Source organism: Heterodontus francisci, chromosome 4, assembly GCF_036365525.1.
Source record: "Heterodontus francisci isolate sHetFra1 chromosome 4, sHetFra1.hap1, whole genome shotgun sequence".
NCBI classification, from domain to species: domain Eukaryota; kingdom Metazoa; phylum Chordata; class Chondrichthyes; order Heterodontiformes; family Heterodontidae; genus Heterodontus; species Heterodontus francisci.
Window position 1 is genome coordinate 182625355 of NC_090374.1, and position 13806 is coordinate 182639160.

A 13806-nucleotide genomic window follows, 5' to 3' on the forward strand; every position below is an offset into this window, starting at 1 on the left:
CAAAACTAAATTAGAACATTTCTGAAAGTGGATGTGGTGAAAATAAATTTCATATTCTGATACAGACGTGAAGTTTACATCATAAACTGCATCATTTTATACTGCCACAAAGCAAAAATACTGGGTTTAAAGGATTTATATGTTTACTTAAACTGCAAATTATACACTTTCAATTGAAGACCCAACATGAACTTAGGTGGCAGAAATATGAGACTAATGTACTGGTCACTGAATCAAAGGTTAGCTGGGACTTCTTTACATTCAAATCCAGTTTAATGGTATCAGCTAGGATTGAGTGGTAGCACTCTTGCCTCTGAGTCAGAAGGTTGTGGGTTTTCTTCCAATCAGAGGACTTGAGCACAAAATCTAGGCTGACACTCCCAGTGCACTAAAGAGGGAGTGCTGCATTGTCAGAGGTGCCATCTTTCATGAGGGATTTTAAACTGAGGCCCCATCATTAAGAAACCAAGCTGAAGGGTCAAGGCCTACAGCACAGGCATCACCAAGGCTGAAAAATATTAAAATAATGTCCCGGTGTGCATGAAATTGATGATTGGTTTTTCAGAAGCCTGAAGATTGTAGGACAGAAGAAGGTGAGGTGTCCACAGATTTGAGATCATCGGGAAGAACGTATTAGCGTGGGAGACGATGTAATGAATCTTTGTTTCAATGTAATGAGGGCAAAGTGTGTGCAGTTGGATCAAAGAAGGAACAAGTAAGCAAAGTACAGAGCAGTACTGACTATAGTGTAAATAAAATAGAGAAGGTATGAAATGTAACAGAGAGAGGGAGAGAAAGGTTGCAAGCTAACACTGAGAGAGAGATTATCTATCAGATGCCAATTTACTTAGCCGATACATAAACAGAAAATACTGGGTGGAGAGAAACTACTTTCCTCTGGTGGGGAGTCCAGAACAAGGCAGTACAGCATTAAAATTAGAGCTAGGCCATCAAGGGGTGATGTCAGGATAAACTTGTTTACACAAATGACAGTGGAAATCTGGAACTCTCCCTCAAAAAGAAACAAAGTTAACCTTTCAAGTTGTGATTGACCTGAAACGTTCAATCCATTTCTCTCTCCACAGATGCTGCCTGACCTGCTGAGTATTTCCAGCATTTGCTGTTTATATTTCAGATTTTCAGCATCTGCAGTATTTTGCCTTTGTATTTATCTAGCATATAATGGCGGATGGACTCTCAATCTTGTCACGGATTTGCATTATTTTTCTCCTCGGATTACAACAATGTGCCTTTAAGACTCTGTTAAAAACAATGTGCCTTTAATACAGGGAGAGATGTTAAATTTCTGAGAACAGCGAGCCACAGCTGCATTTTGTTACCTAGGCAACAGCAGGAGAGAGGTCACATGGTATAATGTTTCAATTTGGCTGTGTGTAAAACTGGCAAAAATCTGTCAGAACCAGACTCACCAGCGAAGCATACTGAAGAGAAAAGAGCTGTCCATTCTCTCTCAGCAGAAATTTTACAAGGAGCTACAGGCCAAATTACTTGCCTAAAGAGGAAATAACCCTTTTTAGAGACCATTTAGTATTGGTGAAGGAACTGTTGATGCCTGATGCAGCCGAAGAGTTTGAATGCCTATCAGAACAGACAGCTTCATCAAATCCAAGTGAAGACTTCGAGTAGCATTTGATTATTTTCACATTGGAATACTTCATCCATTAGGAACGTAACCCACAAAGGCTTACTTGTTTATTTACACTTACAAAACATCTAATCTTTAAAAACACTTTTGAAACTGGTTAATTACTGTTATTTTTGAGTTTATGTGTGTGAATGGGGAGCTAGATTAAAATAACAAGTTATAAGGTCTTTAGACATTGGTTTATCTTAAAAGTGTTTAAGATTTAGTTTTAATAAATAGTTATGTTGTTGTTGTCTAAAGATACCTGGTTTGGTCTGTTTTGTTTAGTTTAGATATACAGCACTGAAACAGGCCCTTCGGCCCACCGAGTCTGTGCCGACCATCAACCACCCATTTATACTAATCCTACACTAATTCCATATTCCTACCACATACCCACATGTCCCTATATTTCCCTACCACCTACCTATACTAGGGGCAATTGCTAATGGCCAATTTACCTATCAACCTGCAAGTCTTTGGCATGTGGGAGGAAACCGGAGCACCCGGAGGAAACCCACGCAGACACAGGGAGAACTTGCAAACTCCGCACAGGCAGTACCCAGAATTGAACCCGGGTCGCTGGAGCTGTGAGGCTGCGGTGCTAACCACTGCGCCACTGTGCTGCCCCTTTATTCCAGGGGTTACTAGAGTGTTTAATTGTTTTGCGGTTGGGTGGGGAAACTTTAATAATATGCTGCGACCTGTGGAGTGATGGGACTGAATTGACAGTGCATTGCTCCTGCCGCGGTCATAACAATCTCAGCAGTTCTAATACCAGGAACATTAAATGAATTCATAGTGTTTCTTTAAATAAACTGTGTCCAATTACCAGAGTAATTTTAATATGCAAAGCTCTGTACATGTTGAAGGGCATCCAACAATCAGTTGGTAAGGTTGCCAAGCAGCAAATTTGAAGCTGACAGTCTCTATATTGAACCTTCTATTTGTTTCTGGTACCCGTTGTCTGGTTAGTAATCAGTGTAACTTTGTAGGTTTAATGACCTACATTCAGTCAGGTTAGCACAGAGCACAGAATTACTTCCAATCACACTCTCAACACTGAATGTAATTCACAATAGGAGCATAGGAACAGGAGGAGGCCATTTAGCCCCTCGAGCCTATTCCACCATTCAATGAAATCTGGGCTGATCTGTGACCAAACTCTATATAACCACCTTTGTCCCATATCCCTTAATACCTTTGTGTTACGACCAGGTGAGAAAGGTATCTAGGGGTCCCTCTCAGCCTTCACCTGGTCTTACCATAACAGGGTTTAATTTTAAACACACTGTATTTTTAGCTCCCCCATGGTGAATCCTTGTTCACTACTTTCCAATTATAAGGCAAAGAAACCAGCACAAACAGGCTTTCTTAGTTTTAAAGAAGAAAGGTTTAAATATATTAAACTTAAACTCTAATTCGACTGATGCCTACGGATACACAATGTGCCCAGGCTAGCATGCACACGCGATACACACATGCAAATAGAGACAGAAAAGACCAGAAGAAAAATAAAGTGGAAAAGTGAAGAGTTTTTGTTACGGTTCTTCAAGCTCACTGTAGAGTCCTTGATTGTAGATCTTGCTTTTTGTTGGGGCCCAATATTCATCTTAAATCGTGTTGCTGTAGGAGACTTTTCTCCTTGAGGTTCATGTGTCTTCAGGGGATTCAGAGGCTTGTGAGAAAGAGATGGGAGCAGACAGGAGAGATCTTCTCAGTCCAGTCTTTCTGAGTTCAAACTGTTTGTATTATTCAGAAAAACCCAGATTGCCAAGCAGGGTAGTCATGTGACTAACTGGTCTGACCACGTCTTGGATTGTATCACCTTAGCAGTCTCTGGAATGCTCCTCTTACACACAATACCTGGTGATCAAGGTCCATTGTGGGTTGAATGTGTCAGGGAATGGTCCTTTGTCCTTCCAAACATCATCTGTTAATATGCAAATGTTTTTTCCAGCCAAGGCTGATCTGTTTAACAAGTAATTTCCTCGCTGCAGCAACAGTTAAAAATCAATGTTCAAATGACAAAACCAATGTGCCTCATTCTTGGCAGCTGGGGGCCTGCATGACACTTTGTTTAACAAAAATCTATTAATCCCAGTTTTAAAATTAACAATTAACAATTGGGAGGTGGGGGATGGCAATGGCATAGTGTTAATATCACTAGATTGGTACTCCAGAGTCCAGGCTAATGCTCTGGGGACGTGGGTTCAAATCCCACCATGGCAGATGGTGAAATTTGAATTCAATTAATAAAAAAAATCTGTAATTAAAGAAAAGCTAGCCTAATGGTGACCATGAAGCCATTGTTGTAAAGACCCAGCTGGTTCACTTGTGTCCTTTCGGGAAAGAAATCCACTGTCCTTAGCTGATCTGACCTGCATGTGACTCCAGACCCACAGCAATGTGACTGACTCTTAAAAATGCCCTCTGTAAAGGCCTAGCAGTTCAAGGACAGTTAAGGATGGGCAATAAACATTGGCCTAGCCAGCGATGCCCACATCTCACAAGAAAAGAATATTAAAAATAACGGCCAAGCATCCATTGCCTTTTGCATGAGGAAGGTTCAAACTTCTAAGCATGTAGAAAGATAGGTAAACATCTCAAGTGGGGCTTCAATCAGAACAATCAGCATAACCATGAAGGATCATCTCAAAACATGAACCAATCTTTCTGATTCAGACATTGTCTAAGCTGCATTTTTCCAATAATTTGCGTCTTTAATTTCCAATTTCAAGCATTCGCGAGTTCCTTTTCATCTTTCCTGTAAAATCATTTCCAACATTGATTCCCGCACGCAGCAAAGAAAAAGTACTGAAGAAACGTTGTCATATATTTTGATTGGACAAAGGCAACCCGAGGTTTTCTCAAACGTTCTTGGGGAATGCGCTGGGCAGTTCTTCAGGGATTCTCCCACTCCATCAACTGTCTCTTCAGCAGAAAGCTCTTTTACATGGGTAAGTGGGGAGCCTGCCAAGCTTGTGTCAGCATTCTGACAACAGACCAGGAGAAACTGTCATTTTCAACTGTCTACGAATGTCTACTGACACTAGTGGAATTCCAGAAACATGAATGGGAAAACAAAGGCAACAAAGAGACATTTTATTTTGTTAACGACAATTTAGAAGAGGGCCACTTACCTTTAGAATTACCACCAGCAGGGCAGCACTGATGAGAAGAGGGATTAAACTGCTGATGAACCAGCTGAACCACAGCGTACCAGTATTCAGTCCCATAATCCTCATGGTTTCCTTGAGCCGCGCTTCCTTCTCGTACACTATCCCTTTAATTATCACAGCTACAGAATATATCCAGGCCAGAGTGGTGAAAAGAGGCAGTGATTGGCTCAGAACACGAAGAAACCTATAGTCAGGTGGCAGAAAGAGGATATTTTAGGATTTTTTTTGGAACTCTTCAAACATAGCCACAAGTATGTGCATTTATACAAAAACTTTATTGTGATCTGCTAGGTCAGATGAAAGTGAAGAAAACTCCAAACTGTTCGTGTGAAAGTCAGGTACACAGGTTTGTAAACTTTGTGAGCTTGATACCAATACATCTGGGGTGTGAGGTGCTGCTTGTTGTTGCCTCCAACACAGAATGGGAATAAATGCCTGTGTAGCTATGTTACTAACTGGGTATGGTAGTGTAGTGATTATGTTACTGGATTAGTAATCCTGAGAGCTAAACTAACGATCCAGTAGAATATGAGTTCAAATTCCACCATAACAATGAGAACTTAAATTTAGTTTAAGAAAGCCGATAGCAGTAAAATTGACCAGAAAGTTTTTGGATTGCCATGAAAACCCAACTAGTTCCCACATGTCATTTGGGAAACGAAAACTGCCATTTGTTCCCGATCAGGCCGACACATAACTCCTGTCCCACATCAACTGTCTTCTGAAGTGGTCCAGTAAGTCGATCAGCTGTATCACCACTTTCGCAGGGCAATTAGGGAAGGGTGGTAAATGCTGGCCTTGCAACAACTCCCACAGCCCCAGAATAATTGATATTTGTTAAAACATTTTAAGTGCTGGAGTGAGCGGAAGTCACACCTTTTGTGGGATATCAGGAAGAACACTGCTCTCTTAAGCTTCTCAACAACAACAGCAGCGTCTTTAATGTCTGGGAATGTCCCAAGGCACTTCAGAGGAGTGTTATCAAACAGAATACGACATCAAGCCACATAAGGAGATATTGGGCCAGATGACTAAAAGCTTGGTCAAAGAGGTAGGTTTTAACAAGTGTCTTAATGGAGGACAGAGAGGTAGGGAGGCAGAGAGGTTTAGAGAGGGAATTCCAAAGTTTAGAGCCTTGGCAGCTGAAGGCTTGGTCTCCAAAGGTAGAGCAGCTAAAATTAGTGATGCGCAAGAGGCCTAAATTGGAGGAGTGTAGATATCTCAGAGGGTTGTGGGGCTAGAGGAGGGTACAGAGATAAAGAAGCATGAGGCCATGGAGGGATATGAAAACAAGGATTAGAATTTTAAAATCAAAGCGTTGCTTAACCAGCAACCTGTATAGGCCAGCGAGCACAGGGGTGATAGGGATTGGTGCGGGCAGTGCGTATTATGGGAGGGCTGGAAGAAAAAAAATCCTTCCATTGAAAATTGAGAAGTTAATTCTTTAAACTTACAAGTCATCCACGTAGCAGGGGTAGGGCATCTGCTGAATGTATACTCCCGTTTTCTTTTCGCTACCCGTCACGGTACGGATAATTGCATGCTCTATTATATCCTGCAGGTAAGAGAAACCGCCCCAAATATAACGGAGGTCTTCAAATGGATCAGCACGAGGACCAGGATCCCAGTACCTTTAAGAAAAGCATGCATTAGGAATAATTCTGAGCCACAAGGCTTTGATAAAGCAGCTTGCAAACTTGTCGACACATTTTCTTCTATACGTAAAGCACTGCAGCTTTTCACATCGCACTGCTGTGATTGTATTACCCGTCCATTATCTTGTTTGTTCTCTCCACATTGTCTATATCCATCCGAATCTTGTACTTGATGTGCTCTGATGGCTTAGTACTGTTTGAGCCAAAGCCGAGGAAAACAATTCCAGCCCAGAATTTCCTTTCATCCAGCAGCTCCATGGATTTGTTTATTAGTTTCTCCTCAGTGGGCACAGCCTCCAATTTGTCCCACTTTATGCACTGAGATCAGAAACAAGTCACAATTAAAATTAGGTCGGCAAGCACTCACAGCCAAGCTTACGCAGCTAATCATGAAGCTCTATTTTGTGACCATCACCTGTAAGAACTCCAGGGGAGCTCTTTTATAATCAGCTCAAACATTGGCTGGATCAAGTAAAAAATTGGTCACAGCCCATAAGTTTTTAATTATAAAGTCTGTTTGTACATTCTCAGAACTGCGCATAGAACCACAGAGATTACACAGGACAGAAACAGGCCATTTGGCCCAACCTACCCTTCCCAGTGTTGATGCTCCACACGAGGATCCTTCCACTACTCATCTAACCCTAACCTTCTATTCTCTTCTCTTTCATGTACTTATCTAGCTTTCACTGTAGTGCTATTCATCTCAACCATTCCCTGTGGTCGTGAGTTCCACATTCTAAATGGGTGGAGAAGTTTCTCCTGAATTCCCTGTTGGATTTATTAGTGATTATCTTATTATTTATCGCCCCTAGTTTTGTTTTTACCAACCCCCGCCACCAAGGGTCTATACCCTATAAACCCTGTCATAATCTTAAAGACCTCCTCATTCAGCCTTCTCTTTTCTGGAGAAAACAGCCCCAGCCTGTTAAGTCTTCCCTGATATGTATAACCTCTCAGATCTAGTATCATCCTTAAATATCCTGCACTGACTGGGAATTGAACCTGGGCCTTCTGCATAGCAGGCAAAAATACTGCCCCCAAACCATGCGACTGATATAGGGTATAATAACATGTTTCTATCAAATGGGGTGAATGGTTACACTAAAGACAATTACGACTGACCTCCATAGCAAGTGATACTGTGTGAATTGCTTGTTCGGTCTCATTGTAAGCCTCTCTCCAGGTGTATGGTGACCTGTTTGGATGATGAACCTCTTCTGGATACTTAGCAAGAAAGTTGGAAAGGTCAGCGGCCGTCCAAGAGGTTCCAGTTAACTTCGAATCAAAGTACTTGGCAGTAATGTGCTTCTTTAATAGGCTCTGCAAAGGTTAGGAATTGTAGAGAAACATTTGATGTCAGTACAGTATTCAACAGCCATAAGACATGTCCGTACTGGCTCCCAATGTCCGGAGCGGGTCTGAAGTCTATTAATATGAGAGAAAAGCACAACACAATCTAGTAACATCAGATGTAAATTTTCTTTCCATCTCCGATATTCTCCCCTCACCTCTTCCCTCCCAAAAACACAGAAGGAAGCCATTTGATCAATCGTGCTGGTGCTCTTTGAAAGAGCAATCTAATTCATCCCACTCCCTTGCTCTTACTCCATAGCCCTGCAATTTTTTTCCTTTTCCCTTATTTATCCAATTCCCTTTTGAAAGTTACTATTGAATCTGCTTCCGGCACCCATTAACGCAGTACATTCCAGATCATAACAACTTGCTGCATTAAAAAGAAATTGCCATCTCTCACAAATAAAAGCAAAAAACTGCAGATGCTGGAAATCTGAAATAAAAATAGAAAGTGCTGGAAATACTGAGCAGGTCTGGCAGCATCTATGCAGAGAGAAACAGAGTTAATGTTACACGTTCTGAAGAAACATCAACTCTGTTTCTCTCTTCACAGATGCTGCCAGACCTGTTGAGCATTTCCAGCACTTTCTGCTTTTATCTCCTCATCTCTTCTCTGGTTCATTCTCCAATTACCTTAAAATCTTTTGCTGTTACTTCAAGTGCCTATTCTTCATATGTCATCTGAGGGAGTGCTGCTGGACTATAGGAGGAATCACATCCTAGCCTGATGGATGTATTTTCCTCTTAACTTCAAGACAAGGAGGTGAACTGCACAGTCCATCCCACAACTCTGGAGGAGATCAGCTAACTCAATCCAACTTGAGATCTGCCTGGTCTGTGCAGCTCAGAACCATGCTACGCAATGCAACTGCCCACTGGGTCCTCAGAAATCTCAAATCTATTCCAACTGATGAGGCTAGGTCAATTGAAAATGTCAAAACTTAGGGTATTAAAGGTTATGGAATCAAAGCGTGAAGATGGAGTTAGGCTACATATCAGGCATGATCTCAGTGAATGTCAGAACAAACTCGAAAGACTGAATGGTCTCCTCCTGTTCCTAGTCTAGTGCATGTATAAAAATAGCCAGACTTGGACCAAATACAGACACTTGAACAGGGACACTCACCGACCAAACATTCTGAAATGTTGCCTAACAGTAGAATACATTAACGTTATAATCTTTCCTCTTTTATGGGTAGGATTTATTTTACAGATGCAGGAGCTGTGATTTTTGATTCACTGGACTGTCGCTGCATTTTCCACCAGAGGGCAATGCAGTTCAAACAAAGTCATTTATGGACAACTGAAGCACAAAGTACAGTACAAACATTCACTGCCAAGGCAGTTCATAAACAACACTCAGTGCTATCTGGATACAGACCATTCTTAATGTACATACTTATTTATTTACAAGAAAGGGCATATCGAGTAAAGAACAGGCAAAACATATTCAGATTAATGATCACTGCCAGTAGGATACTCATTTTTTTTTCCATTAGGAAAACAGATTTCACATTTGTCTCAATGTGACCAGACTTGTTTTGTCTGTAAAGGAATGGAGCTTAGGATTGCAAAATGGGTGATCTGTGAATCTCCAGGGACTTGATCTTCAAATGAAACGAAATAAACAAAATCCCAATCCTTTCTCGTGAGGGGAGGCAGGAAATGCTGAAAATGGGACTTTATTTGGGAAAAAGAACCTGTTGCAGATAAGTAACTAAACTATGATTGTTAGTTTTTGAAAGTATTATACAAAATGAATATGTATTAATGTGCACTAAGATGGCTTACATTCGCTACCTTTTTTGGGGGGGGGGGCGGGGGGGGGGGGTAGAGTGGTAGGTGGGCCTAGCGTGTTTGTGTTCATATGTGTGTCTTGTACTCCCATACACTTGAAGCAGAAGATGACACAGGACTATGGGAGAGAATGAGGCAGCAGGATCAGTTTTGGATTGATCTAGCAAAGAGTGGCACCAACACGATGGGCCAAATTGTCTCTTTCTGTGCTGTACACTTTTAAATTCTATGTAAATCTATTGCTGCCCTCCTCTCCCCTCGGGTACCCTGATCAGGAAACATCCTGACAGACAGTCCACACCTGAAACATTAACCGTTTTCTCCACAGATACCGAATGAACCTGCTGCATGGTTCCAGCATTTTCTGTTTTTGCTTTAGAATTTTTGTTATCACTTTAGGTACACTTGCTGGAGAAGACTTTAAATATAAAGAATTTCCTTCCCCCACAAAGATCTACTGGGTACGTAGGCCAATGATTACACAATGATAAACGCACTGCCAAGTGGGATACTACGATCACAGTCTGGTTCTGACTTCCTGCATGCTCACCCACACCCCTCAGTCAGTCAGCCACGCAATTATTGTGCACTGACTATACTCGTACAGACTGTTAAAAAAATGTACTGAATGTCCCATTCTGAAAAGTGCACTTTGCATCATATTTCCTGGACACCTTACATTGAATGAGTGCCACCTTATCCCGCTGCCAGCTACTAGATAATAAAACAAAAGTTCCAACGTGTCATTCCGTGTTTACTTATTGCAGCAATACTGCCACCAATAGGTACTGGGTGAAGTGCACGTGTACAAATGTACTACTGACTCGAGTGACAAGAAATTAACTTATTGATTCATTTCAGATTACTATTATTTCACATTTATGGCAGAACACTGATTCATTTAGAAATTATACAAGACAAGCCTCACACGTATATTATCGTCTTGTACTGTACAACAGCTGTCTTGCTGCATTACTTTCTTTTCTTATCTATTTTAAGACTGCTTGCAGGTATTTTTCCCTTCCGTCTTCATTGCCAGGAACTAAGTTTTCTGTGAATAGCGCATCATGGCAAATCATAGAATCAGACAACACAGAAGGAGGCCGTTCGGCCAATGTGCCTGTGCCAGCTCTTTGTAAGAGCTATCCAATTAGTCCCACTCCTCTGCTCTCTCCTCATAGCCCCACATTTTGTTTTCCTTTTGAAGTATATAATCTAATTCCCTTTTGCAGGTTGCTACTGAATCTGCTTCCACCTCCCTTTCAGGCAATGTAAAAACAATTCTCCTCTCCACCCCACACCACCAATCCTAGTTCCTTTGTCAATTGTCTTAAATCTATGTCCTTTGGTCATTGACCTTCCTAACAGTGGAAACAGTTCTCCCTACCTACTCTATCAAAATCCAAAATAACTGAGCAGCCCGCAGATTCTGGAAGGTTCTTTATGCAATGCTCGCAATTCACCCAAGAAATTTAGATATTTAAAATTTCCGCTTGAATCATGAGTACGGTCATGGAATCATCCTCATTACTCCTCCCTCAACATTTTTACATAGGGCAGGAGTAGGGTGTTCAGCCCCTTGAGCTTCTTCCACCATTGAATTAGATCTTGGCTGATCAGCAGCTTAACTCTCTCTACCTGACTTGGTTACGTGAATCATAATACCCCTTGCCTAACAAAAATTGAACAATCTCAGTTTTGAAATTTTCAGCCTCAACCAGTTTTGGTGGAGAGAATTCCAGATTTCCACTCTTTGTGTGAAGAGGTGTTTCCTGACATCACCCCAAATGGTTGAGCTCTAATTTTAAGATTATGCCCTCTCTCATTCCCTATTCCCTCATCTGAGGAACTAGTTTCTCTCTATCTACCCTATCAAATCCTTTAATTATCTTAAACCCCTCAATCTTTTATACTCTAGGAAAGACAAGCCTAGTCTATGCAAACTGGCCTCATAATTTAACCCTTTTAACTCCGGTAGCATTCTGGTGAATCTGCACTCCAGCTCTTGAAGGAATGACAAGGACTTTTTTTTTTGAAGTTAGAATACATAAATATTGCACAGAATAGGCCAACAATGTTACTAAAAACCTTGACTTGTTCTAGAGGTGCTTTGCAGTACCTGATTAGCCCTTATTTATAACAGCTTTGCAACAACTTACACTTCCAGTGAAAGATCAATAGTACTAAGAATTGGAATTAGATAGCTACATTTAGCAATGTAACCAAAAGGGTTACAGTTTGATATTTTTAATGTATAGTTGATGCTACCAAGTGATTTCACTTCCAATTAGTCCGCTGTGCAAATTAGCTATTGCTTGCCAATTGGAGATTTTGCCAAACAGAAGTCCAGCAGCAGAGATTGTATCATAAAAAAGGTAACTGGATAATCAGATAACAAATATCTGTTCCATGTGACATCCTGGAATGGTTTTGATTGCCTAAGGGGATCAGAGAGGAAGTTTCCACAGTATTTCCCCCCCCCCCCCCCTTATTTTTACATCGACTTTAAAGCACAGAAACAGGCCATTCAGCCCAGCTGGTATATGCTGGTGTTTATTCTCCACATAAGCCTCCTCCCACTCTATTTCATCTAACCCTATCAGAATATCCTCCTATTCCTTTCATGTACTTATCAAGCTTCCCCTTAAATACATCTATGCCATTTGCCTCAACTACTCAGTGTGGTAGTGAGTTCCATGTTCTCTGTTTTGTTGGCCTCTCCCAGCAGGTTACATGGCTGTGGCAGGGTAGCAGGTGTCTAGTTATGATACTCCAGCCACCATGGTGTGGGGTAGGCTTCATGGACCACCTGGTCTTTTCCTAACCGTCAATTTTTATGTCCGTATGTGATTACTGGATGAATTCCTGTCTCATTTTACTCTTGTGTTTCATTTGCACCTGTGGTAAATGGTGTACCTTCAAATGAAGGAAAATTAAAATCGTCAATATAGAATACTAATTCTACTCAGACAAAGGCATTGCACACTGACAAATTTTCAGTCAACAACTTTACTGACTAGTTTTTTTCACAGTTAGTAACTGATTCCTTGTATGACATGGCAACAGAAATGTGGCTTCATTGTTATTTAGTCAACAAGGTCAGGGAATGTGTCAACATTCTTATCAATTGCTAGTTATTTATAATTTGTCCACCACACTGGTTCATATATCTCTGCATTAGACAGTCTAGGAAGGGCCCTTGGCTTGATCCGTGGTCTGTGTTGAGTTAGAAAATCCCAACTAGGGTATCAGCAGACGTGCTACAATTGGCCACAGAATTCCCCAGTTAAGGGATGGGAAGAAAATGTCAATCTTCTGGTGTTCCTACTCTTAATCTGCATACAGTAATCCTTGCTGAAAGGACATGGGTGGCAGCTGAATGAGGGCAGGGTTGGACTCTGTTCTGATGTCCTCAAAGGTCAGATAACTGTCCGCAGAGGAGGGGAGGGGGAAATCGCAAAATGGAGAAAAAGAAATTGTCAACCACAACATGGCTGATTCTGTTTACATGCATCAATAAATTGCAGAGACAAGTGGTTAGACTAATGGGGATGTGTTGTTTGTGGCACAATCATGTTAGTCCATTCCAGAATTAACCAACAATGTGAGATTTAATGACAAATGTTTACAACACAGATACCCAGCCACCAAAGTACTTACTCGAATCAGATCCATTGCCTGGCTCCTTTCCATAAATTCCCAGATCTTTGGTCCAATCTCTTCCCACATCTCTCCAGCCTCTCTAAAGACACTCAGTTCTTGAAAGGTCTTGTTAACCTGAAATAAATGAAGCAAACCCCTGAGTTTAAAAGCAGAGAGGTTATGTTGCAGCTGTATAAGGTACTGGTGAGGCCGCACCTGGAGTACTGTGTGCAGTTTTGGTCTCCTTACTTGAGAAAGGATATACTGGCACTGGAGAGGGTGCAGAGGAGGTTCACTAGGTTGATTCCGGAGTTGAGGGGGTTGGCTTATGAGGAGAGACTGAGTAGATTGGGATTATATTCATTGGAGTTCAGAAGAATGAGGGGGGATCTTATAGAAACATATAAAATCATGAAGGGAATAGATAAGCTACAAGTAGAGAGGATGTTTCCACTGGCAGGTGAAGCAAGGACAAGAGGGCATAGCCTCAAGATTAGAGGGAGCAGATTTAGGACTGAATTAAGAAGGA

The 13806-nt window shown here is 41.4% G+C and overlaps 1 protein-coding gene across 1 annotated transcript in view; it reads right to left on the minus strand.

Annotated features, from left to right (window-relative positions):
* The window catches only part of LOC137369452 (phospholipid-transporting ATPase ABCA1-like), a 157619-nt gene that overhangs the window by 62123 nt on the left and 81690 nt on the right, over window positions 1-13806 (minus strand). The window contains exons 11-15 of the mRNA XM_068030685.1: window positions 13296-13412; window positions 7608-7805; window positions 6595-6800; window positions 6282-6458; window positions 4789-5011 (exon numbers count right to left, since the gene is read on the minus strand). Coding sequence (XP_067886786.1) covers window positions 4789-5011; window positions 6282-6458; window positions 6595-6800; window positions 7608-7805; window positions 13296-13412 — 921 coding nt within the window. The remainder of the gene's footprint in view (window positions 1-4788; window positions 5012-6281; window positions 6459-6594; window positions 6801-7607; window positions 7806-13295; window positions 13413-13806) is intronic.